At 51.8% G+C, this 17,906-nt stretch overlaps 10 protein-coding genes across 10 annotated transcripts; 4 read left to right on the forward strand and 6 right to left on the reverse strand.

Annotated features, from left to right (window-relative positions):
• Window positions 1-2: 2 nt before the first annotated feature.
• On the forward strand, window positions 3-2,266 carry ASPVEDRAFT_88532 (Zn(II)2Cys6 transcription factor; the record flags this gene model as incomplete). The annotated part of the gene is made up of 2 exons (XM_040818345.1): window positions 3-238; window positions 295-2,266. The coding sequence occupies 2 exons, from the start codon at window positions 3-5 to the stop codon at window positions 2,264-2,266; spliced, it is 2,208 nt and encodes a 735-aa protein (XP_040673040.1).
• A 71-nt stretch (window positions 2,267-2,337) lies between these two features.
• ASPVEDRAFT_141396 (uncharacterized protein) lies at window positions 2,338-3,690 on the reverse strand (the record flags this gene model as incomplete). The annotated part of the gene is made up of 7 exons (XM_040807744.1): window positions 2,338-2,390; window positions 2,447-2,585; window positions 2,641-2,675; window positions 2,725-3,150; window positions 3,206-3,286; window positions 3,341-3,453; window positions 3,515-3,690. 7 exons carry the CDS (start codon window positions 3,688-3,690, stop codon window positions 2,338-2,340), a joined length of 1,023 nt encoding a protein of 340 aa, XP_040673041.1.
• Window positions 3,691-4,245: 555 nt separating this feature from the next.
• On the forward strand, window positions 4,246-5,602 carry ASPVEDRAFT_363489 (alpha/beta hydrolase). The gene has a single exon (XM_040811192.1). It carries the CDS (start codon window positions 4,345-4,347, stop codon window positions 5,548-5,550), a length of 1,206 nt encoding a protein of 401 aa, XP_040673042.1. The 5' UTR covers window positions 4,246-4,344; the 3' UTR covers window positions 5,551-5,602.
• A 44-nt stretch (window positions 5,603-5,646) lies between these two features.
• On the reverse strand, window positions 5,647-6,903 carry ASPVEDRAFT_33512 (uncharacterized protein; the record flags this gene model as incomplete). Its single annotated transcript, XM_040810745.1, has 1 exon — window positions 5,647-6,903. The coding sequence occupies one exon, from the start codon at window positions 6,901-6,903 to the stop codon at window positions 5,647-5,649; it is 1,257 nt and encodes a 418-aa protein (XP_040673043.1).
• Window positions 6,904-7,797: 894 nt separating this feature from the next.
• Window positions 7,798-8,575, forward strand: ASPVEDRAFT_363506 (uncharacterized protein). Its single transcript, XM_040811194.1, has 2 exons — window positions 7,798-8,178; window positions 8,264-8,575. Exons 1-2 carry the CDS (start codon window positions 7,858-7,860, stop codon window positions 8,471-8,473), a joined length of 531 nt encoding a protein of 176 aa, XP_040673044.1. The 5' UTR covers window positions 7,798-7,857; the 3' UTR covers window positions 8,474-8,575.
• A 286-nt stretch (window positions 8,576-8,861) lies between these two features.
• Window positions 8,862-9,935, reverse strand: ASPVEDRAFT_33513 (uncharacterized protein; the record flags this gene model as incomplete). Its single annotated transcript, XM_040810746.1, has 2 exons — window positions 8,862-9,412; window positions 9,914-9,935. 2 exons carry the CDS (start codon window positions 9,933-9,935, stop codon window positions 8,862-8,864), a joined length of 573 nt encoding a protein of 190 aa, XP_040673045.1.
• A 583-nt stretch (window positions 9,936-10,518) lies between these two features.
• On the reverse strand, window positions 10,519-11,430 carry ASPVEDRAFT_88537 (uncharacterized protein; the record flags this gene model as incomplete). The annotated part of the gene is made up of 3 exons (XM_040818348.1): window positions 10,519-10,760; window positions 10,812-11,107; window positions 11,165-11,430. 3 exons carry the CDS (start codon window positions 11,428-11,430, stop codon window positions 10,519-10,521), a joined length of 804 nt encoding a protein of 267 aa, XP_040673046.1.
• Window positions 11,431-11,944: 514 nt separating this feature from the next.
• On the reverse strand, window positions 11,945-12,799 carry ASPVEDRAFT_33515 (uncharacterized protein; the record flags this gene model as incomplete). The annotated part of the gene is made up of 2 exons (XM_040810747.1): window positions 11,945-12,180; window positions 12,241-12,799. 2 exons carry the CDS (start codon window positions 12,797-12,799, stop codon window positions 11,945-11,947), a joined length of 795 nt encoding a protein of 264 aa, XP_040673047.1.
• A 1,279-nt stretch (window positions 12,800-14,078) lies between these two features.
• Window positions 14,079-16,366, reverse strand: ASPVEDRAFT_155162 (F-box protein). The gene is made up of 2 exons (XM_040808444.1): window positions 14,865-16,366; window positions 14,079-14,814 (listed from the first exon to the last, which is right to left on the reverse strand). The coding sequence occupies exons 1-2, from the start codon at window positions 16,299-16,301 to the stop codon at window positions 14,497-14,499; spliced, it is 1,755 nt and encodes a 584-aa protein (XP_040673048.1). The 5' UTR covers window positions 16,302-16,366; the 3' UTR covers window positions 14,079-14,496.
• Window positions 16,367-16,514: 148 nt separating this feature from the next.
• Window positions 16,515-17,885, forward strand: ASPVEDRAFT_46632 (NADP-dependent oxidoreductase). Its single transcript, XM_040813601.1, has 2 exons — window positions 16,515-17,401; window positions 17,458-17,885. Exons 1-2 carry the CDS (start codon window positions 16,583-16,585, stop codon window positions 17,701-17,703), a joined length of 1,065 nt encoding a protein of 354 aa, XP_040673049.1. The 5' UTR covers window positions 16,515-16,582; the 3' UTR covers window positions 17,704-17,885.
• The last annotated feature ends 21 nt before the right edge of the window (window positions 17,886-17,906 follow it).

The following is a 17,906-nucleotide window of genomic DNA, read 5'->3' on the forward strand; positions in this document are numbered from 1 at the left end:
TCATGTTCTCAACATTCGCAACCAACAGCCTTAAAGAAAACAACAAGACTTCTCCCGCCTCACCCCAGCGACCTAAACGCCACCAGGTTGCACGCGCCTGCGACTGGTGCCGCGTCCATCGCGTCAAATGCGATAGCAGCTCGCCCTGCCAAAACTGCCGCGACAGAGGAGGCCGTTGCACCAAGAAAAACGCGTCGAAAGGCGTGGCCAGAACGCAGACGCTGCCCGAAGCAGTGAGGTAAACAGCCCTGCCTAAAAAAGTCTTCTTCACTGCTGACCTGTGACACTTATCAGAGAAATCGAACGACTGCAACAGCAAGTCCGCGATCTCGAAGAGCGACTCGAAAATGCGACCGGCTGTCCATCCACATCCATCGCTGACGATCGACCGGTGAAGAAAGGAACAAGTAGAGGATGGGACGGAATCCATACTCGCACCGCTCGCTCCTCGCGGACCCAGTGGTATGGCCCTTCATCGACCTTCTATTTCATCGGCCGCATGAACGCGTACCTTTCTACTGTGCTTGAACACCCTCCAGAGGACCACAACATTCAGCCCAATTCTGCGAGTCGGACCTTCTCAAGCCCGTCGTCTCCTAGAATGCCAGGAGAGCTGCCAGCGCCCCCGAGTGCTTTCGCAGGCGAGAAGTCAGAGGGATACCTGAACAGTATCGAAGAGGACTATTTTCTGGACATGTTCTGGCATTCCTACCATCCCACATACCAAATATTGGATGAGTCGGAGTTTTGCGAGCACTACAAGTCCCTCTGGATAGATTCAACTACAACTCGAGCCTCCTCTGCCCTGGTGGATATTGTGCTGGCTCTATGTATGCAATATGGCGTGGCTTTGACGCCAGACAAGGATAGTGTCAACGGCCACGGCCATCTCGATACCGAGGACGCAAGCATCGCCGGCCGATGGTACTACCAGCGATCGCAAACACTGCTCATGTCGGAGCTCGAGAGCCCGTCCATTGCTACGCTTCAATGCCATATATTCTCCGTTGTTTACCTCTGCAATGCTTCGTTCCAGAATATGGCACATACGACACTGGCGCTTGCGTTGCGCACAGCCCATATTCTCGGCCTTCATCTTGAACCTCCGGCGGATATGCCACGTCCCCAGCGAGAATTGCGGAAGCGCATCTGGTGGACACTGTACTGTGTCGAGACCAAAACATGCATGAAGCTTGGTCGCCCTTCCTCTGTTGCTGAAATGTCTGCCACTTGCCAGCTGCCTGCTGATGACCGCGAGCTGGCCCGACTCTCTCTGTCGAATATCGCGGCCTACGGGGACAAGGTGACGTGGTTTACCTACGGTCGCCTTATTGTAACACTGGTGCTCGCAGCACAGAGAGTCTACTCAGCATTCTACGATAAGTCGGCGGAAATTCTGGCTTCTGCTGGGGCGAAGAATCTTCATGCGGACTTGCATTGCCTGGAGTCCTCAGCAGAGTTCCTCACTTCGCAGATGAACGAAATCAGCGAATGGCTGCGAACTGTCCCTGATGGCATGAAGACGAAGCGCAGAGATGGAGGAGAATCGTTCTCGGTTGACAGGACTGGCTTGGAACTGGAGCGGTATGCACCATCATGGCTACAGCGCCAGCGCCTTCTTCTCGAGCTTCTCTACCATAATCTATTAATGAATATCCACCGGACCTTCATCTGCTTCCCGTCCAACCCAGTCGTAGACTCCAACCATACCCCCGTTGCTCAAGGCCATGCAGTTTTTTGCCTCAACCACGCGATAGCGATCACCGACATACTCAACCAGGTTCACACTACTACCGAGTATCTAAAAGGCTGGTATGAAGCCTTCCAATGGCAATGGAATGCGACCCTTTCCATGCTTGGCTTTATCCTAGCCTATCCTCTTCATCCGTCAACCGCAGCTGCTCGTGGAGCAATCGACGATGCCATCACGGTGTTTAAAGTATTCGGCAATCATTTCGCTGTGGCCGCTAGTGCGGCCGACGTTACTCGATCCCTGGTCAATAAAGCTGACTTTCTAAGTGGCCGCTTTGCTGCAAGAAATGGCACGATCTCGAACCTAACACCCCTATCGCCAGAGCCAATAGATGATGGGCTGTTAAGCCAGATCGGAATTAATGTGATTGGAGGTTCAACCATGGTAGATGAGTCTACGGCCATCTTCCAGAGTTCGCTGATGGGCGCCATGGGATTTGCCCACGATGTTGATTCGTTTTACAGCTTTGAGCCTTTATATGCTGCGGATGGATGGTCCTTCAACCAACAGTGAACTCATTCTTGTGACTCCTCCCATTTACCTGCTTAATACCAAAATGTTTACGATTCTGGCCAAGCTGCCCTTTATTCCATAGTAATGACCGCCCGGAACCTGACTGTACCTTTCAACATGGCGTCTGCGCAGAATGGAATCAGCATTATCATCCACGGCGGACCAATTAAGTCATCTTACCGAACGCTTTGTTTGCCTCTTCGAGGGGAAACTCTTCCACCAAGCACTTGATTCCATGGAGTTCCGTGAATGCAAGTGCTTCTTCAGTATCGGTGGCATGACCAGAGGGCCAAACCTGAACCGATACACCGTACTTCAGCTGCATCGAGAATCGTGAGCAGTTGTCCTGCAGTTCGAGTGTAAGTTTTACCTACCATGGTCACAGTATCAATCGGCAGCTCGCCAGGCACTATCATGGTGTTAGCCAAACAGGAGACAAGGTCTGACTGGACACTCACAGGATAATAACAGCAGCTTGCCTAAAATCCCCAGTCCCTTCAACAGTGGCGCCATAACCGCTGCGGTTGGCGCAGTGGAAACAATCAGAGACGCACCGCCCAGCGTACGCAGTGCCTCTCCCACATCATTTTCTTTACTTGAATCTATGTATTCGTGTGCCCCGAGCTCCCGCGCAAACCCCTCCTTGTCCGCGTCTCGTGAGATGGCAATCACCCGGAATCCCATTTTGTTTGCGTACTGGATGGCGAGATGCCCGAGGCCACCTAGGCCTTGTACTGCCACTGTTGAGCCGGCCGGCACGTTCATGTGGCGGATGGAGTTGAAGACGGAGACGCCGGCGCATAGGATCGGGGCATATTTCGAGGCTGGAAGATGCGAAGGGATTCGCACCGCTGCTTCGGAGTTCACGAGACAGTACTCTGCGTCTGCGACTGCAGTGTTAGAGAGCTGATATGCGGGGAAAGGAAGTGTCGAGCATACATCCACCGTCCTTGGTCTCACCGTTAACGATCTGCGCGTCGCACATTTGATACCAACCCTTCCGGCAGGCGTGGCATGTTCCTTTTTAGCTGTGTTTAGTTATTGGCCCTCCTCGGGGTGTGGATGTTGTCGTACCATCGTGCCCACCATGCCATGCACCACCAATCCGGTCACCGACTGCCCAACCGGACACACTGTCTCCGAGCGCCGCGACATGACCGACAATTTCATGACCTGGGACGATGGGACTACACAGATCCATCGTTAGCTATATACTCACCCAGACATGGAAGGGGGATTGAAACATACAAACCGCCGCCCATCACATTACCCTGGGCAAATACATCAGAGAAGCAAACGCCGCAAGCTTCTACCTTGACTAGGATCTCATTGGGCCCAGGCAATGTGAGCGGGACTTGTTCGAGGACCAGCGGGGTGCCAGCAGATTTGTAGACAGCGCGTTTGTAAGTTTGGGGAATAGTCATTTTGGTTGATATCTGACGGTAGGAAAGGGACGATGTAGAATTGGATGGGCACCTTTCTTTATAGATAGTGCACTGACTTCAAACGGAGTTAAGTGCGGGCATATTATGGACTCCGGAGTTAGAATTCTGTCCATATCCTTTTGCTGTAATTCTTCTTGGATATCGAGCGTTCTGGAGTCCGAAAGGAGTTGCCGGAGTTGTCGCCCGATTAGGAAATGGGTTGGTACGAAAGTCAACAAGCACACCAATCAGTAAGGACCATGCAAAATGATCTGCTGAAGGAGCCTGGAGTGCCCTCGAGAGATACCATGATTACTCAGAAATGGGGGATGTCAATTGTCTTGGTAACCCATATGATCTACAGGTGGAATCTAGAGACTCCGGATGCTCCGAGTCCGACACTCCTCGACGGTCATGGTGATGATACCAGCCAGGAGCGAGAACGAGCAGTGTAGCAATCGAATGGGTATGCCTGAAGTGTAAATTTTGGCCAATCACTGCAGGAATAACTTGCCAATAATGCCAAGTAACTAGCGAGCTCGGAGGACGCTGGCCATACTACTGTGTCACAGCCATCACATTCCTAAGCGCCCCGCACACCATCTTCTTCTCAATCACGACAAGCCCAACAAACACATCCCCATTACTTTGAAGATGGGCGCCAACGACCTGGTCGGGTCGGTATTCAAATATGCGTTTTTCTCGATAGCCGCTGGTGTCGGGCTCTACGCGACCCTGCTGGGCCTGCTGACGACGTCCACTTTCCAGTCGCACGCGGTTTATTTACACGCAGTTCAAATGACCTGGTTCAAAGACCTGGATGTTCCCGAGTCCTTTGGCTTTCTAAAAAACCAGGTTACTCCCTTCTCCATTGAGACCCCGAGTGGAGGGCAGCTCTACGCCTGGCACCTCCTCCCTATCGAGTTGTACCGCAAGAACGAGCTGGCGCTTACTGCGGAGCCAGTTGGGTTTGTCGCCAATGTTTCCTCGAGGCTCGCCTTTCAATTGCTGCGAGATGACCCGGATGCTCGGCTAGTCATTCATATGCACGGCGCAGGGGGCACTGTAGGCTCAGGCCATCGGGTCCCCAACTATCGGGCGCTGTCTGCCGGTAACCCTGGAAAGATCCATGTGTTGACATTCGACTATCGGGGATTCGGACGGAGCGCTGGCGTTCCTTCGGAGAGTGGCTTGATTGAAGACGCCCTGGCTGTGACCAACTGGGCGATGAATGTGGGCGGCATTCCTGCCTCGCGGATCTTGATATTTGGGCAATCAATGGGCACTGCGGTGAGTACTGCTGTAGCCCACCATTACGCAGCCCAGTCACCCCCCACTGTCTTTGCGGGCATGGTTCTCGTCGCGCCGTTTGTCAATGTGCCAACATTGGTCTCGACCTACCGCGTGGCCGGCACAATCCCGATTTTGTCGCCTCTTGCCCGATTTCCAGCGGTCTTTGACTATCTCCTGCGTTTCATTAGAGACAAGTGGCTGTCTAATGAGCGGATTGCAAATTATGTCCGGCTCAACGAGGTCAACGAGGAGCAATATCGTCTCACTATCATCCATGCCGAGGACGACTGGGACATCCCCTCTCACCACAGCCAGCTCCTCTTCTGGCACGCAGTCAATGGCGCAGTGCCTGTTGGAATAACGCTTGATGACCTAGAGCAGAAGAAGCTGGAATCTCAGGTTGACCTTGGGGCGGCAGGTACTGTCATGGAGTGGCGGACTGACCATGGCGTGATCCGAGAAGAACTGCTCAAGACCGGGCTCCATGATGTTATAATGGGATATCCAATCATTACGATGGCTGTAATGCGACATTTCGAGGCGGCTGATCCTTCATTCACGAGGTAAATGTCTACAGATTAGAGTGCTGCCTGTTAAGTGTGGTAGAAGAAGAATAGAATAACTGCTAGAGGTCCTTTCCTCTATTCTGGACATTCTGTTACTTCATATGTTTATCCCGTAATTCTCAACCTCGTAGGTCTCGTATACTCCAGGGTCGACTGCCCTCAAGGCAGCAAACACTTCGCCCATCATCAGTACACGACTGACAAAATAGATCCCCGGCGCGCCAATCTTAACGATCGTTATGAGGCCATCCCATCGCAGAATAACCTTCTCAAAATGCATGAATGCCAGCAGCGAGAAAATCGACACGAACGCTGAAGCGCGCCACATCCACATCTCCGCCGTCGTTGGGAAGATGGTGTTCCAGCAGGCCAGATGCAGGGCTCCAAACGAGGCACCGAATAGACAGCATAGGGATCGTATTGTCTTTGACCGGTATAGATAAGGATCCCAATGTGCAACAACAATTTCCTTGCGGTACTTGCACATCTCTCCGTCGACATCTGGCGCTTTCGGAGAACTGGGTTGAAGGACAGCTCTCTCCATCCTGTCATTCTCCTCCTTTTCGAACACTCTCGGGGTCAAATACCATATGCTCCAGTATGTCACTGCATCCTGGGTCTCGTCGAATTTGTTGCTGAGTGCCATTGACTCGAAATGTTGCCTGTCCTCAACACTCATAGCAGGGAGGCAGACGATACTGGGAGAGAAGATATCCTTCGGTTTGTTCCACCAGAAGAAATACGTGATGGCAAACAGCGGAATGTAGCTGAGCGTCATACTTTCGAGCTGAGAGAGAGGAAGGTCATTGGCGGCGCGCATTATACAAGTTGCAACGAACCAAAGTACCTGGGACAGCGTGATGAGCTTGGTGATACTGTCGGATTTGCTCTTGTCCTGGATTTGGTCCATCGCCAGGCCCCAGTCAGCATGATTCTCCCACTTGATAAAGTGTCTCTTGAGAAGCCAGGTGTATTGGTTAGGCCAGATAACCCTATTTCCGCCGGGGGTTTGGTATCGCAGTGCGAGCATGCTGATATAGTAGGCGTGAACGAGGCTGAACTCTCCACGCGACCATTCAGAACACTCAGAGACCATCCTTTGACATTGGGCCCATTCCTGGAGGCCCTCGATAGCGATGAACTCGGGTGCTAATAGAGTCTTCACGAGCAGGGCCAGCTTGTGAGGCACAGCGTAGACCTCGCTCTTGTGGACTCGGGGGTGAATGACCACCCAAGTGCAAAGAAAGACTGTACTCAGGCTCGTCGCAAGCAGGCCCAGGGTGCCTCTGCCCTGGGGCTCTGCCCTCCACCCGACTAGAGTAGACTGCGCGGTTGACGAACTGCTCGTATCCATCGCGGCGTCGAATTATTACGGTCGGCGTTCTTGTTTGACAGTCAGCGAGATGTATTCCACTGCATTGTATCCCTCCAGGGAGTGTCTCAGTTAAAATCATATCTTGACGCGCTTTCTGGGGACTGTTTGGGTGCTGTTTGTATGCGACATGGCGGTTCCAAAATGCCACACCACCCATGTCTATAGCTGCATTTTCCTCAACACAAACATTTCTACTGGCGAGCTTTGTCGCCAAAGGGGATTATAATTAGAAGACGAATGCTTGCTTTTCCGAGCAAATTGTCCTCCAAACAACATGTTGCTAGCCCGTGGGACGTGTCAGCCCGGCGCTTAGCGCAGCTGCACACGAGTCAGGGACCAGCAAAAGGGCCAAACAAATCACTCGGAACACATTTTGAATGGACTGCGAGAGTATCCAGCCTTTGGCTGTAACTCATCTGTATGCAAATGGTTCTCGGCATCCGGGTGGCATCCAACTTTCAACGACCAAAGCGCACGACTGGCCTTTCATCGACAGACTGCCACGTCATTCGACTACTGCGCAGCGCAGATGAACAGTCGTCTCTCCCTGTTGTTAATTGCAAGTGCCCACTAGCTTGCATGCCTGCAAATACTATGAGTGATGTCGGCTGTGATGGGGAACGGTTGGATAGTGAATTGTAAAGCATTTCTATAAACTCCGCATTAACAACTTCAATTTGTAACTAAAAAGTTCCCCGCAGCAATATTAAAAAGCAAGGACACAAGATCTACCGCTGGTTGATCCAGGGCCATTATGCACAAGGCTGGGAAGGCCTGCGGGGTTGATTCAGAAGCAAATAGCTGTGAAGCCGTGTAAAAGTAGTAGTGAGGGCCTGTTTGCCAGCATTATCCCTGCACATGAGTGAAAAAGTCTTCGCGGTCATTTCAGTCGGCCGCATTGGCCCTGTCCGACATGAAACCCCTTAGATTGAAATGGATATTCTTTGGGCTTTCCATCATCTCCGATGCTGGATTATCTACGGCGGATACTTTCATCCTCTGAACACCGTACGCGCTCCGTTTTGGGCCTCTGTGTCGGGATACTGGCTCCCATATCAGGTAGCAACGGGCAAAGCAGGGTTTACTATACAGATGGTGCATGAGCAACTGCCTAGGTCACTGCGGTCTCATGAAGTTCGTTACGTTCAGCATCGATTAATCAGGGCCTATCGTGGGCATCACCCCCGACGAGGTGTCCGTGGCAGATCCGCAATCGGTGCAACTCATCTAGAGAGCAAAAGTGGCTTCACCAAGGTACGAATCCTGCCGCAGACAATCTGTCTTAACTTACAGGCTATTAAATATATGGTCCCTCGGCCCCAGGGATCAGCTCCTATAGTACTCGCATCACCCAGCAGAGCATACACCTTGGGGAATGGACCTACGGGCACGACTTATGTGGTTCTACCCCCACAATGGATACGCCGATGCCGGTGTGTACAGTCCTAGGTATCCTGCCGATGTTTCTGGGATTGTTTCTACCACTGTCGGTGTCCCAATACCAGCTTTACTACACGGGAAACCCAAAAAAATCAAAGCTGTTCACTAAACGATGGCCCAATTGAAGCCACTATCTGCCAACCGTGTGCACAACAACATCTCGTGTGAGGAAGGTAAACAATATCTGCAAGTTAAACTTCTCCCATCACTCCCTAACCGCAGGCCTATCCACCGCCGAGTTCATATGTCTTTGCATTCTTAAAGTCCTTATATGCTTTGCCGACGTCTGACCTTGGATCCCAGTCGTTCGTGATGCCAGTCTCCCTGAGCTCGGTAATGAACCTCGCAAAGCCGTCTCGAAAGGGCTGGGTAGCCGTTTTGTCTTTATTTGCAACAGCAGTGGCGTGTCAGCCCATTGATTTTATAGTTTTTCCGTGGGCCACAGCACCCTTCATATCGTCATGGAGGCGTACTAACGGTCAAAACCTCAGCTGGCGTCAACCCATAAAGCTGTTGGTATACCTCGTGTCGTTCGGGTGAGTGCCATCTTGCACCGCCTGGTTGCCCGTGTTAATGATCTTGCGATCGTGTTTCGTCCATTCCTTCTTGTCCCGTTTGTAAGTCGCGAGGAATCGACGCCGGACTGCGACGCATTCAGACCAGGCAGCCTGCAGCGACAGGCCTTTTTCCTTCGTCGTACCTGATTCTGTATGCACTCTCTCAATATGCCTAGTATGCTCGTTTGCGTCCGTCACAGCCCGGGCATTGTCGACCACCTCGCCGTCGGGGGTTGTCTCCACTCGCAAAGCCCTGCTGTTCTCGGGGCTTTGTAACGGGCGTTGTGAGAGATCAGTCACCTCTGCGCTCCCGGTAGTATCGACTTCCCGCGATGGCACGGCCTCGTATACACTACCCTCTCGCTCTGGGGGGCGGTGGGTTCGTCTTGCTCCCTGCTCAGCACCAGGCGCTCGCTTGGTTTTGGGGTATATCCATCTGGCTTTCTCTGGTCGGACTCCGTAATGTGACTCATTATGGTCGACGGAGTAAGCTATAATACATGATGACACCGGAAGATAGCGAGGAGAAATGATTGAAGATGGCTGAAGATGGAGGAGGGATTAATTCTTTTTACATCTATGTATCGTGTAGGGCCTTTGTTGTCTTGTTTGCTAGTATGATGGCTCTCTGTTCACGCAGGCTTCATTCACTTCCTGCACGCCGATATCTTCTGTCATGGCCTTAGTATCTTAGATTAGCCCGTAGAGAGCCGTTTAACGAGGTGGGCTTAGGGGTTCTTATTCATTCTCTATCAGATAGCATTTGTAACAGGGAAGGATTATTCAATTGTGCTGGTATGACGGTGTAAGTTCAGCGAATGGCGGACATATTAAATAAAGATAAACCACAGCGGGCATGGTAGCTACGGTATGTAGAATATATCATCTCGTAAGGATCCTCAGAGGGCCTCCTAGCCTATGGCTTCCTTCGCAGTTGTCGTCGTCTAAGCAGCAGTCGTCCAAAACGCCGGCATCTTTGTAGCTTGGAGTACCATCCACGGCTTGAGAGGACATGTTGAGTATCTATACCAAGCAGGCCAGTTGAGGGAAATGGGAGCAGGAGCCAGGAGACGAGCCTGCTTTTATATACGATGATCTGGTAGGAGCTGAAACAGACAGGGGCAGCTATATACAACGTATCCTTTTATAAATAGGCAAAGGCCTTTGCCGTTGGCCGTAACTTGGTTAGCAGTCAATTGTCATTGTCGAACTGCCAAGGACCTGCCATTCAGTGAATTCATCATTCATACTTGGGAATTTGTCTCTCTGGTCAACATATTCAATGTCAACATCAATTGTGAATGATGCCATTCTCAAGACTGTTGTTTTCAATGCACATATCCCACCGGTGCTTCTTTTAGTGATGATAAAGGGGCCGTTGGGAACAAGGACAGTCAGAGAAAGACACAACTGTCAGCCTACAAGACATGTTCGAATATCCTGAACGTACACTGCAGAGCCAACAATACTATATTCTACTATTCGAACGCGATATTACCAGAAGTCCGCTGTTATCTATACAAAAAGACATCAATCTCAACAATACCGACCCTCTAACCACCGTTCCAAGACACCAACGGCCCCGCCAGCCTAAGCCCTAGAGTTTGCGCTTTTTGCTGCAGCTGCTTCTGGCATTGGGTTCGTATACCGGCGTGTCTTTAAGCGCGTCATATGCGGCGCGAACGCCCGGGTTGAGGTCCGTTCCCGGAGTGATGCCTTCTTTCTCGAGAGCCGCGATAAACTTGTTAAAGGCATCCAAATAGTCAAGTGACACTTCCCTGCGGCCGTTTGCCACCGCAGTGGCATGCTGGTTAAGCTCGTCGATAATGCTGTTGTGGGCTGATGCACCTTGGTAAGTATATGTCCCCAAACCTTCTTTCCAGAACTTACCGATTTCCTCCACCTTGTCTGGAGGCATTCCGTAGAGACGTGTGTACGTATCCTGTCCGGGGCCATCTGGAAGTTTAAGCACAACCGCGTCCAGGAGACAATCGCCTCCATGGGCCTTTTGATTCCCCTCCTTGATCATGTCATCCTCGTTCTCGGTTGTGCGCTGGCCCTGCTCCTCCTTACACCTGCGCACATACGTTACCATGAAGCGACGCCGGATTGCGATATAGTCTTCTAAGACAACATCAAGGCGCTTCCTGCTTTCCATGAACGTATTTGTCACGTCGTTCAGGCTACTGCACCCGATATATCAGAGGCCCTCTGGGTTGGCAATGGCCCTCCAGTTGCCAGACGCTCGAAAACGGAGTTCATCGTTGCTATCGACGTCGTTTAGGACATTTTGCGCCAGTCTAAGTGCGTCAGGATTGTTTGGCGCGCTAAACTTCCGCATATACACCAGGGGATATTCTTGGTTTGTAGCGTCGCTGCCAGCCTCCGTAGGAGTCGTCGTCGTCGGGCTTCCTTCCCCAGTATCGCTCCCACTTGACATCCGCGATTCTGTGTCGTTTGTGGCGTATCCATCTGCTCGAGTCCTGTGGGTGTGTGGACTTGGATTCATGGTCGTACAATTTCCCCGTTGACCGCTAGGCGACGTAAGCCGGAGCAGCGTGCTATCGGACGCGAGCTGGTGGTTGTCACTTGCTTGAAACAGATGGGGATGTTCAACCGCTATTATGCACTGATGGATACAGTATTGAGATGGTAAAATCCGAGAAGTAGATGAGATTGGATAGGGAAATAGTGATGAAGGTTAGTTGGAAGATGGAGAGGGGAATTGCTGTTTACATGTCCTACTTATATCGTACGGGCCTTTGTTGTCTCTCTCGTTTGCTGCGTGAAGACAGAACAGAAAGTCTCCACAGGCAGTACAATGACAGAAGGCTTCAGTGTCCATAGCACTGCTATAGAATGGCCGTGGTGAGATATAACCCCGGCGTGGGCGGATAAGCTACAGCTAATCTATGGTGCATTCTACTTCAGGCCAGCGCTCCACGGCTATATGAGAATAAATATATTGAACATACACAGTGCTAGATACAAACCATCTATTTCAAGCAAACTCAGCCACTTCATCAGGCCTTCTTAGATTTACCACGCTTGGGCATGGCGCGCCTTGCCTGCATGTAGTCGCAGTACGCTTCGTAAACTGCCGAGTTAGGGTTTTCCAGCCAGTGCCTTGGGTACTTAGAGTCCTTTAGTGCCTGGAGAAATATCTTGAATGCATCCCGGTACGCATTGGTTATCCATCTGGTCGGACTCAGAACATCGGTTGCATGTGCATTAAGAGCAGCAAGAGTGGCGGAATCGCCTACAAGATATAATAATATCAGCTATGAAGTACGGCAGAAGTGGAGGGGTGTTATCTCACGAATTTTCAGAACTATTTCAGGGGTCAGGCCGTACCGCTCGGTGTAGTGTGGAGCCGAGCTCGTGTCTAACCCTCTCTGAGGATATAGTTTGGCATTCCATTTGCAGCCATTATGCCATGGGCGTCTTTCATCATGACTGTCCTCGTCGTCGCCCTCGTCGTCATCCTCATCACTGACCTGGTAGTCGTGCTCATCACTGTCCTCGTCGTCGTCCTCATCACTGTCCTCACCACCGTCCTCATCACTGTCCATATCAATGTCCTCATCGTCGTCCTCATCGTCGCTATCTCCCGGGTTGGTTTCTGATTCGAACTGCTCCATGTAGTCCATGATCTTCTCCGTATCGGCTATCTCCCGCTTTACGGCACCTGGCATCGCATCCATAAACCTGGTGGCTGTAGCAATGGCCTGGCCCAGTTTCTCAAGCTCGGTGCCACAATGTGGGCACTTGACAGGACCGTCAGGCACCGAGCCGGCTCCGTCGTCATCTATGGACATACTATCCTGTACGGACGTATCCAATCTTTCTGCGATTAACTGAGCAATGTAGCGATCCATTGATAGCGAAAGTCTGTGGGAAAACGGGCAGTTTCCAGGAAACGAGGCTGGTTTTATAGACCACTGTCTTATATATCATCGAATTGCAACAAACAGGAATTCCACAGTCAAAGTGCAATTGTCTGGGACTCACCCTTTACCTTTCAGGTGAAGCAGACACCAGTGAGTAACGACCCTTGTGCTTTATCCATGGTTTGGTTAGGGTTGGAAGACTTTCCACCGACCGTGATTCACTTGGCCATAAACTCATTGTCGATGCGCCCAGAGATCATCGGTTCGACTACGGTCATATAAAACTCATAAAAGAAGTAGATGTGACAGGTACGATTCCTCTGGATAGTTTGCTGAATTCATCATTCACAGCCATTACAGTGCAGCTGTGCCCAAGAACTGGTTGAGGAAGGGCGCTTCGACAAGGAATGAATCACAGGGACCGCCAGTGAAGGAGATGAATGTTAGCCTCAAAGACGGCATGGCCTGTTCATATTCCAGACAGTACTATGATTGGATCAGTAGTCAGGGGCCATATTGGGGGAATCCACTTACTCACTAAAGGTGTCCCAGAGCATCGAACCAAGACGCGCTAGTTGACCAGCCACAATACCGTGCAAGGCAAGCAGATGGTTTATTATCCAGAGTGCGCCCAGCCCCGGTTCATTTTGAGCTGGGTGTCGGAAGTGGCTGCCAAAGCTTTTATCCTCGCAACTCCAGATGTCACGGCGCTGATGGGACAAAGAGACTGCGCGGGGCTACCAGCTCAGCATGTGCGACACGAGCTGCAATAGACGAGGATGTGGGAACTGTATAAACCGGCCAACATTCCCACTTTCATCTTGTCCATCGCCGATAGCTTCCTGGACACTCGATCGCGTGAGATGACCAGGCCGTCGCAAAATCCTGCATCGCACTTCTGATCTCAACTCCTGCTGCGTTGCTGCTCTGTGCTTGGTTATCCGCCGAATGGGTGAAATGTTGAAATTGTTCCTCTTGTATCAAATTGCCGCTGAGCACCCGCCTGGAACCTGGCTTGGATAGACGACGCTGGAGTAACGGAACAAGCTCGAAAAGATGCCGAGTAGCAACAACAAAGGCTTGGCTTGATATGTACCACAGAGGCTTCAACCGTCGCAATAGAATTCTGGGTCCTTGTCCAAATACACCATGCATAGGAAGGGGATCCGTGGAGGAAAGGGCAAACATTGCAGACCTCAGGGCTGCCATATAATACCTGCCGTCCAGGCTACACCGATACGGGAAACATTATGGAGAATATGAATGAGAGTGTGAGATTTTTTTTTTTTTTTTTTTTAGGACAACAGAAGTGTTTTCCATCATTCTGGAACTAGCTGAATGATCCACAGTACTACATCGAGCATGTTAGTGACTATTTCGGTGATCCCGGTTGTTACCTCTATACTATTATGGCCTTTGGCGAACAATGGGGTCTGATGTCCTAAAAGACCTGGCCCGGGTCTGAAGCAGGTGGTTGAAAAGACGATTCGATTTGTCCTGGTCATACCCGTATGGTGGTCCGTCCATAAGAGACTTCGGGATATACTGCCTTTGAAAAGGCAGTCTCGCCTGCTGCAGATCTGCGATCGTAAACCGTCGTCTTGCGCTTGGGAGGGGTTAGTAGTAATTTATGCATACAACGACGCCTGCAAATACAACGACGAAGCTGGGGAGCACTCTCATTCCTACTCTTCGTCCACATCCTCCCACATATCATCCGAACGGTCATCTTCTTCGTCGCCATACTCGTCCCGGAGCATGCTGAGCAGCTGCAGCAAGGCCTGAGAACGAACGATCTCATCAGCTGGGGGCGGACTTTGATCCGTGTCCCAAATCCCTCCGTTGGCAGAGGATGGCCCTGGTGCTGCATTTACGGCGGGGCTATCAGGCGCCATGCTGAGTATTCGAATTGTTTTCGTTGGGAAGATGCGCGCAGGGCCTTCGTGGTGGTCAGGTGGTGCGGCACCCGGAACGTTTGGCGGGGGTTGGCGTCGGCCAAGTGTCTATATCGTTCAGTTTCAAAGCACATCGCGTCAGAGTGGATTCAACTTACCGTGTAGGTGGTCATGATCGCATCACCGTACAGGGCCATAAAACTGATTGGAACGGCTAGTTGCGGTGTAGAGCACGTAAGAAATGAGAACGATGCACGTTCTGGAGAATCGACGTTTTGGATACGGTTGTTATCATCAAGTGCGACAACATAAGCCCGGTCCTGGATTTCAAACATCAGACGATGATTGCGGACTGAGAGCCACCCACCCAAATCGAAGGTTGATCCGTCCGATTCGCATTCGATAACTGCGCTGCATGCGGCGAGGCTTGCTTCGTCGTGGAGAGCTTTGCGCCAGTCCGAGCAGACAAAAACGCGACCAGCGCGAGAAACACCAACAAACAGGTCGCCATTCAACATGCCCGCGCCCCATTCATCCTCGCCATGTCGAACGTGGTCTGTGTCATCTGGTGGTGGTAGTGGGCCTTTCTCCAGTTTTATGGGTACCATATGGTCTTTTGTCGCCGGTCCTGGCGACGAATACTGACGCAGTGGGTCGTGTTGTGCAAGGCCCATTAACCTCGCGCTCGCCGAAACGGAGCTGCCCTTGGGAGGGCGGATATGGTACACTTCCGTGCATTGCGATGGCCGCAGTGCGCCCATGAATTCAGCCGACTTCTTGTCATATACATGGTACCCTCGCGGTCCCATAGAGTACATTACAGCGTCCCGGCTCTGGTCTAGATGGCCAACCGCGTCATTTTCAATATGGAGATGAGTTGTTCTCGTCGGAGGACGCTTTGTCATATCATACACAAACCCTTGTCCCTGCGTCGACACCACGCAGAGTGTCCAATATGATAGCTGGAAACCCCTTGTCTGGCAATCGTGGTCCAGAATAGCAATGCGGCGGAACTCCCCGCGGGGGGCATCTTCCAGATCGGCCTGCCAGACCTCAACCGCGTCGCCTTCCCTGTCAAACACCACCATTCCATCCTGGTATTCAAGGTGCGCATAAGGGCGTACAGCATGCTCGTTATCCGTATCCAGCGTGGAGGGCAGTCGCCATAAGATGCGGCCGGTGTCGATATCCGTCACGTTCAGGCCGCCTGCGTGAGAGGTCGACACGATGAATCTTCTCTTCAAATCCGCGCGGAACCGCCAAACGGGGTCGTTGCCGACTTGCAAGATTCGTTCGCGGCTCACGGGGTGCGGGGAGTCCCAATTGCGAGCAAGCCGTGTTTGCCGTTCACACACAGCCTTGCATGAGGTGGTTTCGTCGAACCATCGGGAGAATGTCGGAGCAGCGGGTTCGGCTGACTTGGAGAGCACTGAGTAGATGGCATCCTGGTGGGTGAGGTCGATGAATTGGTGCCAGGCCTTGGAGACTGCGGTGAGGGCAGCAACTGTGGGCAACGAGGCGAACTCAAGGACGCGCAGGACCAGCTCTGGAGGGAGGATTGCGAGGGGATCAGCGAGTGATGGGGAGCTTTGCATATCCGGTGGGAGGGAGCAATGATGGAGTACAATGGGTGAGGAGAGCAAAAAGAAGAAAGTGGTGGTGGTGTGAAAGTGAAAGTGGGATGAATTGGATGCACAAAGTTCCAATGCACAGTGCACAATCCGATGACGTAATGCACAACAGCGTCACCTGACCTGTGCCTCGGTACTTTGCCGGCAACTCTGGCAGCTTCTCCATCTTCAAGTCTACAAAAGCCTGTTCTTCTTTTCCTGGTAATTTCTCTCTCTCTTCATCTTGTTTAGTTGTCCTTCTCACCATGTCCTACAAGCAGGTCACCCTCCACGAACGCCCCACCGATGCCGTTGACCCTTCGCTCGCATCTGGCACCTTTCGCCTGAATACCGTCCCCAAGCCTGACAATGTGCCTGCCGACAAGGTGCTGGTGCGCGTGCACTACCTCTCGCTTGACCCTGCTATGCGCCAATGGCTGTCTGCCAGTCGCTCCTACATCGCCCCTGTGAAGGTCGGCGCCGTCATGCGCGGGCAGAGTATGGCCCAGATCGTGGCCGTGGGCAGTAACCTCAGCCCCAAGTTCAAGGTCGGAGACTGGGTCTCGGCTTACTCTGGGTGGCAGGAGTATGCTGTTCTGGACAAAAGTGAAGTGGAGAAGGTTGTCATACCTCCGGGTGGTCGACCCACCGACGCTCTGTCGGTCCTGGGCATGACCGGTATGACTGCATACTTTGGGATGACGGAGATCGGACAACCTCGCGCCGGCGACACTGTCGTAGTATCCGGAGCTGCAGGAGCCACTGGTATGGTCGCTGGACAAATCGCCAAAATCAAGGGAGCCAAACGTGTCATCGGACTGGCCGGCAGCCCGGACAAGTGCGAATTCCTGCAGAAGGAGCTGGGCTTTGATGTCGCCATCAACTACAAGGACTCAGACTGGCGCAAGCAGCTCAAGGCGGCCACTCCTGACTACATTGATGTCTACTTTGATAACGTCGGTGGTGACATTCTGGACGCCTGTCTGGCTCGGGCCGCTCGGAATGCGCGGTTCGCCATCTGCGGCGCGATCAGTCAGTATAACACTTCGAAGCCGAAGGGGCCGGCCAGCTATATGAACGTGATTGTAAGTTTCTTTTTCTAGTATTCCTAGTAATTGCTTTCGAGCTAACCCTTTCCTAGTCCCAACGCGTCACGATGAAGGGCTTCATTGTCTTCGACTTCGCCGATAAATACCAGAGTGCGCGTGAGGAGATTTCTTCCTGGCTGGCACAGGGCAAGCTTGCACGTAAGGATCACATTATACCTGGGGGACTGGAAGTAGCGCCCAAGGCCTTGGTTGATCTGTATCGTGGCGTCAACACGGGCAAGATGATTGTTGAGGTGGCTCCTGCCAGCGAAGTGCTGTCACCGCAGGCGAAACTGTAAATATTCCATCTTATTACTGTATATATACCCAATTAAGTTGATGCCATTCGGGGACATTTATTTTTTGTTATTTTTTGTTTTTTTCAACTCCATACGCTGGAAGGGCCGCGCATTGGATCTGGCATGGCGAATATATATATCTTCTGAAGTACTTCATGCAGCCCCCTTATCCACCAGTGGAGTCACATTCCACACTCCCACTA

The sequence above is a fragment of the Aspergillus versicolor genome (genome assembly GCF_001890125.1).
Source record: "Aspergillus versicolor CBS 583.65 unplaced genomic scaffold ASPVEscaffold_12, whole genome shotgun sequence".
In the NCBI taxonomy this organism is placed as follows: Eukaryota; Fungi; Ascomycota; class Eurotiomycetes; order Eurotiales; family Aspergillaceae; genus Aspergillus; species Aspergillus versicolor.